The sequence below is a fragment of the Eubalaena glacialis genome, chromosome 4 (genome assembly GCF_028564815.1).
Source record: "Eubalaena glacialis isolate mEubGla1 chromosome 4, mEubGla1.1.hap2.+ XY, whole genome shotgun sequence".
NCBI lineage: Eukaryota > Metazoa > Chordata > Mammalia > Artiodactyla > Balaenidae > Eubalaena > Eubalaena glacialis.
Window position 1 is genome coordinate 13861155 of NC_083719.1, and position 18796 is coordinate 13879950.

At 40.5% G+C, this 18796-nt stretch overlaps 1 protein-coding gene across 1 annotated transcript in view; it reads right to left on the reverse strand.

Moving 5' to 3' along the window:
- Positions 1-18066, reverse strand: part of MARCHF11 (membrane associated ring-CH-type finger 11) — a 122487-nt gene extending 104421 nt beyond the window's left edge. Inside the window, exons 1-2 of the mRNA XM_061187664.1 lie at positions 17560-18066; positions 16257-16412 (exon numbers count right to left, since the gene is read on the reverse strand). Coding sequence (XP_061043647.1) covers positions 16257-16412; positions 17560-18066 — 663 coding nt within the window. The remainder of the gene's footprint in view (positions 1-16256; positions 16413-17559) is intronic.
- Between the last annotated feature and the right edge of the window lie 730 nt (positions 18067-18796).

Sequence of the window (18796 nt, forward strand, 5' to 3'; positions counted from 1 at the left end):
ACTGCCTTCAACAATGGCCAATATTCTCCTAGTTCTTTATGGAAATACTAGTCTTATGTCAATGTGGAGCTGCTGGGAAATGGTTGAATGAATATGTTTTAATACAGAACGTGTAATGCAGATACATTATTGATGTAAGAATTTCTCTCCTTACTCTCAATGAAACTTCATGCTATTTCATTGAAAACTGTCCCAATTTGCTATCAACCCTTTGCTGCAATAGCACCATAAAATGAATACGCTCTGTATTTTGCTAAAGGCTTAACTGCTGAAAACATGTTATTGTCCTCGTGAAATAATTTTAATTTACTTGTGTTTATTTCATTTAGCACCTATGGTCTGCTACTCAAACAAAAAGGCATTTACTAAGTAACATAAGCCATTTTTCTCACCCTATGAAAATCTGATGAAGAACATTTTTCTAGCTGTCCAAACTAAAACATACACGATCAAGATATTCAGCTATAAATTAACCATTCAGCAATTAACCATTAATTGCTAATTTATGCAATCATTATCATGTTTAGCTTTTTAAATCTTCTCTGAAATGTATGTTGGCCTCAAAATACTTTCCAATTTTTAATAAGGCAAGAGTATTACATGTGTATCTTTATGTAAAAGGCAGTGTACTTCTTTTATATATTTATCTATTCACTTAAAATCCCCCCCTTACTTTATCTCTATTTAAAATATATTTAATGAATGTTATGCTCCCATAGTCATCTATTGGAAGCCTCATATACCTACAGGCCCCCACCCTGCCTGTGATGCTGGAAACCACAGTGTTGAAATGGTTTTCCCCGACAGAGCATAACATCCTTTCCACCTTTTACCATGATTTCCTGTCCTTCTTAATAAATGAGTTACTCAGCCAAGAAGGCAGGGACAGTGTCACTAACCAAGTTCTTTGAGCTAGTTATGTATTGTTCATTTTCAGTAACTAATAGGTCATCTTTTCCAAGCATTGAACCAAGAGTAACTGTGGCCTCATTGCTCTGGAAAGGATAGTCACATGCTTCCAGACAAATAATCTGTTTGTCTAATACCCACTATTAATGTTCTTGAAATGCTTTGTACCTCCAAAATAAAAATATAGTTCCCATTTAGAAAAAGAAAATTCTATTTATCTTTCCTTTTTCCTTCCTCTATTTCCTTTTTATTTATTCCAGTTATTTCCAGGGTACAAAGCCTTTCCTGGGGACTCAAAACCAGACAGAAACACTCATTCTTCATGGTCCCTCCCCCAAGTGATGAACCTCAGGAGATGGCCGGGACCTCAACAGTTACTGCTTAATTAAGGTTCCTCTGGTTGTTAACTAAGAACTTAACCCTCTTGGAAAAAATTTTCTCCCTCAAGCAAGATGGCCTGCCATTAGTAAAAACAATCAGTAGTAATTAAAAACCTCATTTTCACACATAGTTCCTAAGTTTTACATCATGAAAATTGCTTCTCATCTAATACTCTTTAAAAATGTTGCCCTGAGCAAAATAAAAGGCCCTCTTTGAAAAAGACTAAAGCTGAACAAAAGAAGCCAAAATATAATCAGTTTCTCTTTCAAATAATAAAACTGCCCCAATATTTGGTCAACAGTTTTCCTTAAATACATGAATCCAAATAAGGGATATTCTTTTTGTCTTATTTCAAAAATATCTAAAATACTTGATCATCAATATATTACAAATACTTTGGCAGAGACGCTAGATGTCATAATTATCTTCTGCTTAAACTTGTTGTACCCAAATATTCAATGGGCAATCAAAATGTGAATGTACTCCCTAAAATAACTTTAAATGGATTTAACATTCTGCTTGAGTTCACATGATTTATATTCTTAAACTATTTAATAAGTAGTTATTCCAAAATCTCTGAACAGACTAAAGTTTAAACCCCCAAACTTGCAAAGTAGAATAAAGAAAACAGACAATGTTTGATATAATCAAAATCTAATCAAATCGGGGGGGGGGGCGGGGAAGTGCCTTTTCTGAAACAAATTCGGTAAATAATAACAGATGTCAAAGCCTTTTAAGTAAATGGAACCTAGGCCAAATTTATTTTCAAATGAGATGGAAAAAATATATATAAATATCTCTAACCTAATGGAATTCTGGGCACCATGGGTCAAATTTCGAGAACATGACTGTAGTTATCAGGAGACACTAGAGGGCAGAGTTGCACAGAGAAGCTCTTCTGACATCTAATTAGCAAAAGGGATACCAATAATCAGATGCTTGCTCTTTATATAAACCCTCAAGATACTGACTTATCTTGCAAGGTTTTAAACTTTTAACAGATGATCTAAACTAGTCCAGTACAATCAAACAAACACAGGAAACCCACACTAGGGCTCCATGGGGAATACTTGTCCTAAGAATGATCTATCTTCCTTCCTGCAAATGTTCATGACTATAACATCTCACTCCCCATGAAACGACCATCACTTTTCTCCTGAATAAAAGATCTTACTAACCCACCTATGCTCATGCCTTCGAAAGCTAGGGGTTTTAAGTTTCAGAAGACATTTCCCATCAAATTTGGGGAATGGTTTATTCCAAGTACCATAAGCTCAAACAAAATTTGTCTCCATATTATTAAAAGTTTTCTGAAGAGGAGGAAGAAGTGTTCAACCTTCAGAACTCCTTTGTGTTCATTCTCTGTCAATGACAGAGATTCAACAAAGATGGGCTGCCCGGCATTCCACTGCACTGATTAATGGAAGCCATTTATGTCAAGTGGATTTTGGAAGCCCAAATATCAATTTCTGTAGCTCTAAGAACAACATAAAAAGTCATTTCCCCTCTTTCAGCCACTGCATGACTTTCACAGTGGCCAAGTCATGTACAAGCCACATCAATAGCTCCTAATTATAGTAACTTGGAAATTACAGCCTCAAACATTCATTCTCCAAAGAGCCAAGTTTTCTAGATGGCATTCCATGAGATGATGGAGCTTCTCTTCAAAACAATCCATCTCAGAAAATGTGTGTTTTTCGACAGAAAAAAAATGTATTTGTCCTAGAAGAGTGTTTTATTATCATTATATTTATAAAATATACTCATAAAAATCAGTATTAAAAATAGTTATAATCCAAATAGGCTGAATTTCTCATATGTTTCTCATATATGATGATGGCTTTTAAGATCCTAACCCCTTGATAATTCTGTAGCTTGAACAGTGAATGTGACAACATAAATATATATTTTAAATAACTCAGGAAGAGCAAATTGAGCATTTGTGATTCTTAGAATCTAGAATACATTTTTCACTATTTCTCACTATTCTTTTTCTCTTAATACCTGTCTGATGGTACCCTTTTTTCCTGGCTTTTAAAACCAGTGTCTTGAATATTCACCATAATATCCAAGATATACATACAATGGATCAAGGAAATTGGGCCCCTATTGAGGCATTTAATATATTGATGCAAATTATAAAACTATAGGCTGTAAAATATTGACCTCTCCAGTCCACTCATGGAAAACTAAAACTCAGAATGAAATGTACTTCAGCAGGCAAACGAATCATGGTAAACATTCACTAGTATATCCTATTTCTAGAAAGCCATAGATGAAGAATTTCTGTCAATCAATGTCAAAGATCATGCATTGGTGGCCTTCCCTAGCCACTTCATCTAAAATTTTAACCACCCCTCTCAACATTTCATATCCCCCTTCTTTGCCCAGTGTTTTTCCCTTAGCACTTACCATTAATTAATTTACTAATTCTTTTACTTGGAATTTTTACTTGTATATTATCAATCTCCCTCTCTGGAATGTATGCCCTCTGAGGGCAGGGATTTTATTTCTTTTGTTTATTCTTTTGTTCATCTCCAGTCCCTAGAACAGTGCCTGGCACCTAGTAAAGTAATTAATAAATATTTGCTGGATTATTAAATGGATGAATAAATAAATGAATAAACAACAAATCCAAAACCTGGCAGAAGTGTACGTGTTCCAACAGAATAATAGATCCTTCTAAATTGATAATTGTACAAAAAAGCAATCTCAACAACATTCGTTGACTTTCGTAAGGCTCTATTTCAGGAATAACTATATACAGGTCCAAATAATCCAACTATACGCTGTCTGCAAGAGACACACTTTAGATTCAAAAACCAAATAGGTTGAAAGTAAAAGAATGAAAAAGACACATCATAAAACAGTAACCAAAAGAGAGCTGGAATGGCTGTATCAATATCTTAAAGATAAAAATTGTTACTAGAGACCAAGGACATTTTCTCATGATAAAAAAGTTGATCTGTCAAGAAGATTTAACACTTATAAATGTATTTGCTCTTAATAACAGAGCCCCAAAATATATAAAGCAAAAACTGACAGAACTGAAGAGAGAAAAAGACAATTCAACAATGACATTTAGAGACTTCAATACCCCACTTTCAACTAGACAGAAGATCAACAAGGAAATAAAAGACATGAACACTATAAACTAACTACACCAAGCACACCTTTATAGAACACACCACTCAACAACAGCAGGATACGCACTCTTCTTAAGAGCACACGAAACAATTCTACAAGATAGACCATATGTTAGACCAAAATCCCTCACCCAAAACACTTTGGGCCAGATGTGGTTCAGAATTCCAAATTGTCCAGATTTTTAAAATATGATATGGTACATTTTAATTGTATTATGTAATATCCCACATGCTCAGCAGGATCTAGGTCAACATCCTGTAACCAATCACAATATTTCTATGGCAAAATATACGAAAATTGACACTACCTGAGATAAAGACTATAAATAGCTTCAACTCAGTTCAGGTGTTTTGTCACAAAATAAATTACAAAAAATTTTTTTAACTCTTGCTTCTACTTTCAAAGCATTTTTCAAATGGATCCACTTTTCTTCATCTCTGCTGCCATCATCCTAATATGAGCCCCTGTTATGTCCTTCCCACCCATCAGGGAGCATTTTAACAGCACCCCTGCTCTCAGCCCAGGCTCCTTCCAATCCAGTCTTTACAAGGCATTTGTTACTTTTATTATATTACTCCTCTGCCTGAGACTCTACAGTGATATCCCATTGCTCTTAGAATGAAACACACCTTCCTCACGATGGCCTACATGGTAAGGTGCATCCCTACTTCCCCAAGATCTCCTACTCCTCCTCACTCGTGGACTTCTTCTTATTCCCTTCAACACAACAAGCTCTTTCCTACTTAGAGTCTTTAGTCTAGCTGCTCCCCCTTCCAGAATGCTCTTCAAAGAGTTTTTTCAGAGGGGAATCATCATCAATCTTTAGATCTAAGCTCGGATGTCATCTCTTCAGAAAGACTTTCCCTACCCCTTCTATCTAAATACACTTAGCCTTCCCCATACCCTTTAAAACAAACAAACAAACAAAACACTGGGGACTTTCCTGGCGGTCCAGTGGTTAAGACTGCAGTGCTTCCACTGCAGGGGGTGCAGGGCTGATCACTGGTCAGGGAACTAAGATCCCACATGCTGCACAGCGCGTACAAAAAATTAAAAAAATTTTTTAAATTTTTAAGAAACTGAATTTTAAAGTTGCTGTAGATGTACATAAAAGTTGCAAAGATAGTACAAAGAGTTCCCATATATGCTGCGCACAGTTTCCTCTACTGTCAACCTCTTACATTGCTAAGGTACATTTATTTACAACTTAGTAAACCAACACTGGTACGTTGCTATAATATTAACTAAGCTCCACACTTCACTAAGATTTCACTAGTTCTTCCCTAATGTCCTTTTTCTGTTCCAGGAGTCCATCCAGGACACCACATGACATTTAGTCATCACGTCTCCTTAGCTTTCTCTGCTCTGTGACAGTTTCTCAGACTTTCCTTGTTTTTTCTTCACAGTGTTGAAGAGTACCGGTCAGGTATTTTGCAGACTGTCCCCCGACTTGGTTTGATCTGCTGTTTTTCTCATGGTTAAACTAGGGCTATGGATTTTTAGGAGGAAGACCACAGAGATAAAGTAGTCTCATCACATCATACCGAAGGCATACAGTAACAATATGACTTATCACTGATAGTGTTAAACTTGGCCACCGGGCTTAGGTAGCATTTGCCAGGCTTCTCCACTGTAAAGTTACTCCCTCTCCCCCTTTCCACTCTGTAACCAATCTACTCTTTGGAAACAAGTCACTAAGTACAGCCCACACTCAAGGGCCAGGGGGAGTTGAGGTCCACCTCCTGGAGGGGACGGTATATAAATAAATAATTTGGAATTCTTCTGTAAGGGAGATTGTCTATTTCCCCCATTTACTGATTCATTCAGGCATTTATTCATAACAATATGCACTCATAGATGTTCATATTAGAATTTAGGTTATAATCCAAAACTACATTATTTGTTTCATTGCTCAAATCATTCCTGGTTTAGCCACTGGGGGCTCTTTCAAGTTGGCTCTTATGTTCCTTTGCTATGCCTCATCCTTTTGTCTTTTTGAGCACTTTATTTTCTGGAACAAGATACTCCAGTCTCATCTTGTGTAAGAATAGCACCTTGTATGAGACTGGTTCCTTTTATTGGAGAATGGTTTTGGAAACCAAGATCTGGTGCTAGGTAAACTTATTGTTACTGGGGTGTTACTATTAGGCCTTCTCAATAGACAGAGCTAGGAAATGTATGTGTGTATACTAACCCATGCACAAGCACAGATCTATAAATATTTCCATATGTAACCATTTGTATCTATATTAAGCAAAACATGAGTTTATACTGATGTTCCTACCTCTAATCCAGAATCACATGGTTCGTTGTAGGATTCCATTTTTTTAATCACTCAGATTCTTTTCCACTGGAATTATTAACATAATCTAAAATTACCTAGTTTGTTTCCTTATTGTTTGTCCCTCATCATCAAGAATTTAAATTTAGAAGCAGAGGTCTTGCCTGTTTTAACAAATTCTGGAGCTCTAGAACCTAGAACAGTGCCTGCAACATGGTAGTGGTGTATTGATCAGTGAAAAAATAATCAATAAAGAAGTACTGATTATTTAATTTATAGTAGAAAAAAAAAGATGAAATATTTTGAGGCTACCCCTTGATATGAGTAAGATCATCTTCTAAACGAAAAATAAACACATATTCATCCAACGCTATGCCCTGTTATATTAATAATCTCCACGCATTCACCATCACTTGGCATTGAAATTTCCCCCACAAACAATTCAAGGAATGCTTGACAATTTTCCCCTAAAGTTTACTGTAGTAGAGCTTAATCATGTCCAAAATGAAAGTAACGTATTTCTACCTCAGATTTCCTCCTATGTAACATATACTATCTTCAGTCTTAGTAGGGTGTAGGTCAGAGAGAAGAGGCAGACAGGAGGTAGGGAGATTCCTCACCCATCCTTACATGTTTCACTAAACTACCCAAGGAGGTTTCAGTGTCTTTCCCCCCACAGTCTAAGGACCATGTGTCACTCAAAGCTACAGTTAGTTGTAATTTTGTTGGCTTAGCATTTTTCTACTTCTTTCTACTACTTCTCAAATTGCTGAAAAGTCTTGTCTAGATCTGAAAATGCCTTTCATAGAAGCTACTGTGGTATGAAAGGTAAAGAAAGACAGTTTGGGAGGGGACTGAAAGGGATTTTGCATTCAGGATTTTCTTTAACCTTCCAGGTTTGCACTTGGGCATGCTTGTTGGTCCTAGAGAACACAATGTGGGCAAGGGCTGTCACCCCTGTTCACTGTGTCTTTCTCTCCAAAGAACTGGAGGTTCCCCTGGAAACCTCCCATCTACTTGCTCCCACTAAAACGATACGGGTATGTCAAGAAAAGAAAGAAAGACGTGGAAGGAGGGTAAGAGAAATACTGAATGCTCAATGTACGCCTGGCAAATCCTGTGCTCTTTACTACTCTACTCTCAAGATTACAACTAATTTTACCAAAATTTGGTAAAGTTTTTAAAATTTTCTTTATTTTTTTCCTTTAAACTAATAGAGGGGACACTTACATACATACTGATATTAAAATCTGCAAATGTAACACAGAAAAGAAGTTAATACTGGGGCGGGGGGAGAAAAGAGCAAAAGTATTTCCCGTGGCTTCTGGAATATTCTTTCACAATAACATAAGTAAAATCCCCTAATATTTGTGAGCGATGCTATCCTTCTTAAAATCTTTTTTTTTAAAAAACAAGCTGGGGCTTCCCTGGTGGCGCAGTGGTTGAGAATCTGCCTGCTAATGCAGGGGACACGGGTTCGAGCCCTGGTCTGGGAAGATCCCACATGCCGCGGAGCAACTAGGCCCGTGAGCCACAACTACTGAGCCTGCGCGTCTGGAGCCTGTGCTCCGCAACAAGAGAGGCCGCGATAGTGAGAGGCCCGCGCACCGCGATGAAGAGTGGCCCCCACTTGCCGCAACTAGAGAAAGCCCTCGCACAGAAACGAAGACCCAACACAGCCATAAATTAAAAATAAATAAATAAAATAAAATAAATTAATTAAAAAACAAGCTGAACAAACCAAGGCTAGCCTGTATACATTTCTTGAAATAGTTCCTTGTTTATTTGAACTATTTTGTACCTCGGAGCCATGACACATAAGTGTCAGTGCACAACTGCAGGTCCATATATAACAAAGGAGTGCCCAGAGGGTTCCCGAAATAAGAGCTTGATGCTCAGTTCATATGAGGAGGGCCCCCTATGCCCAAATTAAGCCTTGGCCACTTGCACATAATTAGCATACCAAAATGAGAAATGAAACCAAAAGGCACATTAGGGCAATGGAACTCTGTTACCATGTTAAGGATACACTGCCCAGGTGTCATCAGTCAAAAGGAACTATGTCAAAGAGAAGAAAACTGGAGGAAAAAACAGGTTTTCAGACAGTAGCTTTCAGAGCATATATACCTAAAGGAAGGACTGAATAAGAAATATCTCCCCAATAAGTTCTCTTATTGACTTTACCTACAAAGAAACGCTTCCAGGTTTTTGTCACATCTTCCCATGGGACTGCTTCCAGCCCACCTCTACTTATGTGGGACTTCATTTGGCTGAATCATAAGAACAGCTGTTGAATTATGAGTTATGGGCACAGGCAAGAAGCTGTCAAATATCCAAGGATACAGAAAGCACAAGCCACAAGTGCAGTTTTTCTTGTCCAAGTCCTCAGTGTCTGCCATCCATTTACTTGTAATTGTAGGTGATTATCTCATCCCCTCCCTGCCACTCTGAAGGGTCGGAAGCACTCTAGCTTTGCCCTCAGAGTCATCCCATTCTACTCTTAGAAGGTCCGAAAATAGAAGGAAGCTGAGTTTCCTTTGTTCCAATCCTTTCAGCAAACATCAGTCATATCACAGCAAAGCCACACGCCAAGACAAAGCAGGAAATGAGTAAGGGATAAAGAGTCTGTTCTCTTGCTGCCCTTCCCTGTGCTGGAGTATTGTACTCCCCAGTGGAAACTCATTTTCGAAGTTATGTTGCAGCTGTACAAACTGCTCATAAAAAAAAAAAAATCCGTCACCTTGTTTTCAGCCCAGTGGCAGATTTCACATCAAAAAAATTATACCCAGTAGACATTCTTAGCAGTTCATCTATATCCTCAATCATACAGTAAAATTTCCAAAAAATTATTCAAATTCTCTGAACAAATGCTAGATGAAATCCTTCAACCAGTGACAACCTCAAGAAACCAAGTGTGTCACACATGGGTAATTTCACATTCATGGAGTCTTTTCTCATGACATTTTACTTTCTGAAAAGAGCAGATATGTCTCACTGGAAGCATTTTTTTTATTCTAGGTTCTTTAAAAATAGATCCTGCTCTTAAGACTTCTTCCTGTGGTCTGAAGAACTGAACATATTTTCCCAGGCAGATTCAGAAGAGAATTATCAGATCAATTTAAGAACAAGTTGAAAATTGACAGTAGATGGCTAATGGGTGAGCGGTAAATGCAACTTGTTTCCTTAAGTCATATTCTCACTGCAGAAATATGAACATGACCCCCATGATTATCTCTACCTTTCTAAAACACTCACTCATGTATTCATTCACTCATTCATACCACAACTACTCACTGAATACCCATAAAGTGACTGAGAAAATGACTGTCAAGCTACATTGAGCTGTGTCACATAATTTTTTCCAAAATCTGTCCCACTCAGATCTTCCTTTCTTCTACAGGCAGCTGAGTGGAGAGGCCAAGAGAGCAGAGAAGAGAAAGGTGTCGAAAGGAAAATACATTTAAAAAGAGCTAGAAAGAATGTAGCAAAGCAAACACATGTGGAGAAGAAAGTTCTGGAGAGTTATCACCATCGGGACCACATCAACCCCAATCCTCTCTGCATAAAGGATAAAAGCAAACACCAGTCCACGATGCCCTAAATGGTCCCCATCTTTTTTTTTTTTACTACCATCTCAGAACCATCTGGCTTTGAAACAAATTGTAAAATCACTGTACATATGGTCTATACAGTAAATAAGATGGCTATAGTAGTAGACAAAGTATAATTTACATATTTTATTCACTAGAGGATCATTAATCTGTTCTAGTGAGTAAAATGCAGATTTGAGTGTTTTGAGAATTAGTAAGCAAATGAAACAAAAATCACCTCAAAGGCCAGAGAGTTGCCTCGTGATGTGGTCTTTGTTAATTCTGACGTTTTTAATTACCTATCAAATACGTCAGTACATGTATTTAAATATTACGTTTTAACATTGTTTCTTAGTTATTCAGGCATGGTAATAAAAAGCTTCCCCTCTGCTCGTCATTTGCTATCAAACCTACAGAGAATGTTAATAAGAGCAACAGTTAGAGAAAAAGTAAAAGAAAAGTGGTGGCTTTACCACTTCAACCAGGCTGTATGTATGCAAACATTCTTAATCCATAAAACACAAACGCCTTGAAGTATTGCAACTGACAGCACGCAACACTGTCATGCGCTGACGTCTTCTTAATACACTTTCAAAATCGCAGTCAGTTTTCAATGAGGATTTGTCAGCTTCTTCTGGTGCATCAGCTATGTCATGAGAACAACTTAATCAGTTCTGAAGGAGGAAACACCCCTTTCATGACAGAGCCCTATTTAGGAAAATAATGATCAGAGGGCCCTCAAGAATTTCATTAAAGTTCTATAAACGCTTTACAAATAGGTTCAGAAGCTGTACCTTAGAACAGTAGCCAAGGTGAACCTACCTGGTGCCAACTTCCTCTCTAATTCAAAACTATCACGATGAACCCCATCACGATAAGAATATGGATAAAAATGAAAACTACTTTCCTTCCTAGGAGTCTCTCCAGTCATTCTCACTGCTGTAAGAAGACTTGCTGCTGACAGCCCATTTTAAGAGTTTAAAGGAAAAGCAGTAAGGGGAAGACTAATACAAAAGTTAAAGGCTGGTAAAGATGGCCAGGGCTGTACTATCCGCAAAGACACGTGGCCCATCTGCAAGTCTCAATCCCTACCCCGCAAGTCCTTTGCCAGTCCTTTCCTCTGGTGCCCTGAGTAACAACGGAGGAAAGAAAGCTGATGGACACCACGATTCGCTGTGACTGATGCTGGACTACCTGCCTGTGCCCTTTGCAACTGCCCCTTGCCCAGGATCTCTGGGGGTTCTTCAACCTCCTGCTTTACTCACATACACCCCAACCACCAGGGGCCTTTCCAAAGCATAAACACACACTGGTACCCAGTGATGCCGAAGAGCACTGCCCTGTGCTTGGCCACATGCAAAAGCATCTCATAACTCCGCTTATGAGCTGACTCCAGTGAAGACCCATGGGGAGGGACGACTGGAGAGTAATACGCTCCCATGTGCTGAGATCATTATAGCTCACTACATCTGATTTTTTAAATGCTGATTCCTTCTTTATTTACAATAACAAATTTGGTCAGAAACTAAGGTGGGCTCGCCTAGAAAAAGCAGGGAGTAAATATCCAGAGATAAAGAATGATATGGAAAGAAGAGTCATTAACTTCATTTTGGTGACAAGAGATTGAAGGAGACAACAGGGACCTGCGAGCACTGTTGCTGTGAGCAAATGAAGGTCCCCATCTGTTAGCTGACTGAACAAGTAAAAATCATCAGAGCCAACATGAAAATGGCACCTACTATGTGTAAGCACTATTCTAATCACTCTATAGGTATATATGTATTTCATCCTCAAAATATGTGTAAAACAGGTGCCATTATTATCTTTTAAAGATGAGTTAAGTGAGGCACAAATAGTTAAGTAACTCGTCCACGGTAACATAGTCATTGCCTTCCGTTAACACTCTATTTTCCTATGTTTAGACATTATAGTCCATCTCTTACAGAAAGTTTAGTTTCCCATACAACACTTCATCTAGTAAATGTTATCTCTTCAAACATCTCTATTTCTCGAAAAAGTACTGAAAGCATTCATAAACTTAAATATACTCGCTTAATTAGTTTAAAATATCACTATCTCAAAATAAATTTGATCTTATAGGTTCTTAGATTGCACTTATTTTATACCATACTGTGAGATTCAAAACAGAATTAGCTTTTACTCTTAAAATATCATTAATGCATCATCTTGAATATGGTAATCAATAAAAGAGATTCTGCAAGGAAGTAGGAACGTAAATGCATGTTAATTATTTCTAATGTCTTAATTAACTCCTACTGCTAATGATACAGTAATCAAGGTTTAAATATATTGTAGAGGATACGTCAGTTTTCTATTGGGTCATGTTTAAGCATTCAACATGATTAAACAGATTAATCATCACTAAAATCTCACGAAATGGGGAGATTTAGACCCAAATTCTCAAAGAATTCTAATCTCAATGAGAAGAACAAGTAAAACTAAGGTTTTAGACACAGTGCAACATGTTTTCCTCACACACACCTGCTTCCTGGTTAGCTCTTCCTTTCCTTCTCTGTCCCCATGTCCCTCTGAGCACCCAGAGGTACATCATGGCAATAATCACTTCTGAAAGTGGTTTAGTATATGCATCAAGCACCACTGATGAAGTCAAACTCCCATACATTTTTTAACCTTCTTGATTTCTGAGCCCTGGGAGGGAAGTTATGGTGATGCCTGTTGACTGACCTGGACCTGATGAGGACCAAATGTAAAGACCAGAGTGGTAGATAGTGCCATTTTAGAAGCTATCTCCTATTGTGGATTAAAGATGTCCACTCCCTTTAAAGAAGGGCAGACTCCAGAGGTGGAGTCTATTTTTCCTTCTCTTTAATCTGGTTGATCCTTTGACTTGCTTCAATCAAGGGACTGCAGCAGACATAAAGCCATGTCACTTCCAAGGCTGGGCCTTAAGAGATCTGCAACTTCCTCTTTTATGCTCCTGGAACCCAATCATCACATTGTGAGACATCCAAATCACATAGAAAGAGAAGTGAGGCACCAACCGACAGCCAGCACAAACAGCAAGTCAAATGAGTAAGCCACCCTGGATGTTCCCATCCAGTCAAAACTCTAGTGATCACAGCCCCAGAATGATGCCACATGTGGAGAGGAACCTCCCAATTGATCTCAGTCAACCCGCAGACTCTTAAGCGATAATAAATGATGGCTGTTGTTTAAACCACTAAGTATATGAGGTAGTTTGACTATACAGCAATAGATAGTCAAAGCCTTTCTAGACCCTCACAGAGACTCAGGCTGAAACCAGTTCCTGCTTGACTTAGCATAACACAGGATAAGTCGTGGTGGACCCAGAAACATCAGGATGGCTACCATGAAGTTGAAAAGAACACTTTTCAATGGGGGCACAGTGGCTAAGACCATGAACCTCGGAGCCAGACTCTTTGAACCCTGGCTTTGCCTTTTACTAGATACGCACCTAGTAGAGGTTATTTAACTATTCTGTGCCTCAGTTTGCCTTCATATAAAATAGAGATAATAATATTCTCTACCTCATAGGTTTATTTTGAAGACTAAATATCAGTATCACTATGTGTAAAGCACTTAGAACAGTGCCTGGCACAAAGTAAGTGTTCAGTAAATGTTTATTATTCTCTTGTACATCCAGGGAACCACCCACTCACAGCTACGGGAGGGCTCTATACTTAGAACAAAGGGATATGGAAAGTGAAGGGGAGGGCCATAAGATGGTTCCTGTCTGATCCTGTACCATGAGGAAATGGATCTCTGCCATGCCATAAAAGCATGAATATGATAAATGCTAAATCTGATTAGCCTCACACCAGCAAGGGAGAAAACCAAAAATCAGAGTAAATGCTCAGTTTCTGGGTCATCAGTAACACAAATGTCAGACAATCAGTCACATTTTATGTGAGAATAAACTATTCCTAGGTATAATAATCCACACTTTAGATTTTATAACTGATTTCTGTTCATTAAGTGTCCTGAGCTTTATAAGCACATAATGCAGTCCTGGTAAGTTATGTTCTCAGGCATGATCTGAACTATCATCATCATACTCATATCAATTTTGTTTCTAAATATTATTTTGCAGTTCACTGGAACAAACAGATCAGGCTACAGATTATGGCAGTTTTTGCATATGTCATAATAAAATTAATCCTAAATGTATTAGTAATACCAGGTTAGTTTTTGGCTTTTGGTTATTTTTTGTTTTCTTTTGATTTTTTTGGTCATATCATATACACACTTCGGGAACTGCTTTTGTTAAAATGATTATTGATTTTTTTAAATGAAGCAAAATACAGTAATAATTCATTTTGCTATAGGATTAGAATTAGTAAATAGTACTTTTTGCCCCAACCCTTTGTCTCTTCTCTATTTTAAAATTATATCAAGGACCTATTTATATTTACTTCAGAAGTAACCAGCCCAAGTGAATTAATATATTGTGGCCATAAGTTAAAGTGTTTGAAATATTTAGCAATCTATTTCAGCTCTTGAACATCTGACCATAGCACTTCTCATGGGACTTTTCACTGGAGCCTCAAAGCTCTCCATTTCTCATCTCCACATACTCTATTCATAAAATTATTGCAGATTCAATTATACTACTCATATTCTGGTATTTGGACATGGTTCCCTCTGTTTTTCAAGAGAACTATGATGGATCAATAAATTGATACCAAGTAGTTCAATCAATTAGCAGTTCTGAGAAAATATGTCAGGTTTGTGCCTATCTTCACCATGATAACATCATTCATCCAAATTAGTTATTCATCTTCTTTCCAAATTATTTATAAGCCTGAGGTCAGCTTGAGAAAATTCATACTTTCATTTCATACCTGCTAGTCATGCCTTAAATGGTGACTACCAGAGATGCAAATTAATTGCAACTGTATGAAGGCTGCACAAATTAAAAACTATGAAATTTAAATTATTAATTCAGCATCCAGATTCCTTCTGCAATCACCAACAATTTCACCTGTTTTATTGCTCAATGCAAACTAAATTTGGTAATTTAAATAGAAATAGAGAACACTGGACTTTATCACTTTGTTTCCCTCCTAACTTTAAGTCCCTCTTCCTTTTCCTTCCATTACCTCCTTCGTCTCTGTGTTCTGAACCTACTCTTTTATGTCTGCTAAACTTCAGTCCCATGTCACTGTCAGATCTCATCAATTACACACTATTCTGCTTTAATCTAAGATGTCATTCTTAATATTATTTTACATCCCACCAGTCTATTCTAAGAACCTGAATCCGTTCCACTATACCAAAAAAAACCAAAAGCCTATTTTTCCATGGGCTTTTGTCGGGTTATGGGCATTATGTTACTATGTGATTATGCACTAAAAGTTTTAAGAATATATACAATTTCAGTAGTATTATTGAGAGTAACTGTTGGGAATACTTCTGCATCCACTATGTAGCTGAACAGAGCAATGAATGAAAGTAGCCAAAATGTAACTGTGAAAAAAACTCATATGAAAAAGAAAGCTTGGTTAAGTAAAAAGACTGTTCAGATTAGAACTAATAGGTTCAACCAAAGTTTCCAGACTAGTAAAGTTTTGCTTTACGTGCATCTATTTTCTGTAAATGGAGCCCATTTCGGGTTTCAATGCTTAAATTAACAAAATAATTTGTGTAACATTTCTAATGAATAAAATTGAGTTAATTGAGTGTAAGACATTTGTACCAACTTGCCCTTTTAGAAACAAGGATGGGTATAATTTCATCAGTAAACAACAAATAAAGGAGACCATTTGAATAAAAATGGCTTTTGAGTTTCTCAGATAAAAATGTCACAGATTTCTCAAAGCACATCTCTACAATTTCTAAATCTTGGTTTTAGTGTGATTTGCATAAAATGTCTTAAGTAGCATATGCAAATATTCTCATGTCTAGCAAAATTATTTCGGGGGAAAAAAAATGTCACAAATGTCTACCTGGCAAGGTTGCTTCATTTTAATGGCTATGACATGGTATCTGTAACAGCAGAGTTCACAGGTCCAGGAACCCCTCTCACTGATCCACTTCAGCAAGCACAGCTGATGTGTATACCGAACGGACCCATCACATCGGCAGGGGTTTAACAGCTCCCCCTGGAAAGAAAACAACTCAGTATGAATATTTATATTGTGTCTCTATTTTAAAAATCCAACACTTGCTTTCTTTTCTTTCAAAGTCATTTACCCAGAAGGATACAAGCATCAAATTCTATCCTAGAAAATGAAATTAAATGTTCATACCTCTGGTGGGAATGCAACTAAAGTCTTAAAACTATTTCAAAGATATTACTTAGAGTTATGACATAAATGTTCTACCAACATACGAAATGTCTGCAGGATACAGCTCCCAATACCCTAGGGGAAAAGCTGTACTATTAAATCTCTTTAATAACTTTTAAGTGGACAGTCAGATGCAATTCCTCTGCAGTTATTCTTAATCATTGCTAAAGAAGAAATGCATGCCATCCCAGAAAGTAGCTTGCAATAGCATTATGCTTTTATTTTTTCTAACTGTAGCATCATAAATATTGACTTAGGGGACTATATTCCTGAAAGCCTGCATAATCTTATGCAATTTCCTTACTTTGAAAAATATTAAACCTAATGTTTTCTCAGACCACACATTTTGTAAGAGAGATGTACTATCCCTGTTGTCTCTGTGATTACTCGCATGTAAGTTTGCATGCACCTCTAATGGAGCTTATAATTTTAGAATTGTGTTTCTTTCACAAGGTCAAAGTACAGTTTTAGTTCTCTTATGAAAACTCTAACATGCTTTTCACCTCAGTGATATTGAGTCACCAAAATGGGCAATAAGGAAAGACCCTGCCCTTTTTGGTTTTGACATGACTCACCCCCTGTTTGTCCTCTAAGACTATCTGCCTCACGATACACCTGTAGAAAAGGAATATAGGTTTGTCTCTATGTATAAACCAGATCCATCAAGGAATTCACACAAGAGATACTTATGGCATTAACACTAAAACACCTGAGGAATGTGTAACTGCAAAACCAGGTGGAAAAAATAAAGTGTAGCCCAAAGCAAACACTATTCGCCACCGGGACAATTTTATCTGCCTTCACAGGAAAGGAAAAGGGAACGCGCAGGAGCCGCCGGGCTCAGCCCAGGAACCCAGAGGCGGGCGCTGTCCGTGGTGCTGAAAGGGCGCCGTCGGGAGCGGGAGCCAGCCCAGCCCTGCCGGACCCCACAGCCAGCTGCCCCGGGTCCCGCGGGCCTTACCTGCTCGGCGCCCTGGAAGCAGATCTTGCAGATGGGCTGGTGGTGCTGGTGCTGGTGCCCGGAGCGCCGGTCGCCGCCGCCGCTGCTGCTGCTGCGGCTGCTACATACCGAGCGCGTCTCGGGCTGCTCGCCGGAGCCCCGCCGCTCGCCCTCCCCGCCCGCGCCGACCTCCGGCTCCCCGGGGCCGCCCTTCCCCGCCGCCGCCTCCGGGACCGTCGTGTCCGGAAGGCGCCTCGGACCTTCCCCGGAGTCGCCAGCCGCGGCCACCTCCTGCCCTGCCGGCGGCAGCTCCTCCGCGCCGCTGCGCCGCGGGGCCACCTCCGCTGGCGACTCGTCGGGCCCCGCGGGGCGCTCGGGGGACGCGGGCGGCGCGGGCAGCGGTGGCAGGTAGCGCGGGGGCGCGGGGACCGAGGCTGGCTCTCCTGGCGGCGGCGGCGGGGGCGGCTCGGCGTCCCCGCTCTCCTCCCCGCGGCGCCGACTGCCGCTGGAGCCGCCCTCAAAGCTCATGGTGGTGGGGCCGCCGCCGCCGCCCTCCTGCCAGCCCGGCTAGCGCGCCCGGCTCGGGCTGCAGGCGACGGGGGAAAGGAGGGGGAGGGAGGAAGGAGGGAGGGAAGCGGGGCGGGAGGAGGGTGGGGACGAGGGCCCGGGGCGCCAGGGGCCGAGGGGCGGGACGGGGAGGGGACGCGGAGGGCCCGGCTGCTGCGGCGGCGGCGGCGGCGGCGGCGGCGGCGGCGGCGGCGGCGGCGGCGGCGGCGGCGGCTGCTCCGCGGAGCCGCGGGCTCGGCTCTGAAGGAGGCGGTGCCGAATTCCGCCGCGCGTGAGAGCCGGGCCGCGGGGGGCGGGGGGGCGAGGGCGGGGGCCAGGAAAACCGGGGGAGGGGGGAGGAGCGGCGCAGCGGAGGGGATGGGCCGGGGAGGGGGAGGTATTTGGAGGGAACTGGAGCGGGGCGGTAGGTGTGGAGGCGCGGAGGGTCGTTCCCGGGAAGCGGGATGTGGAGGGGCGGGTGCGAACCCCGGGGGAGGTGCGGCGACCGCGGGCCGGCATTGGGGGCGTGGGGGAAATCCCTCAGGCGCCTCGGCCGACGCCGCCCCGGGGCCGCTCACGTGTGTTCCGGGGCGGATTACCCCTCCCCAAGCCGCGCGGCGCTGCAGCTCTCGTGAGCGGGGTGGGGGTGGGGGTGGGGGTGAGGCGGGGGAAGGGTCGGAGGCCACGGGTCCAGAAACCGTTACTGGATGGG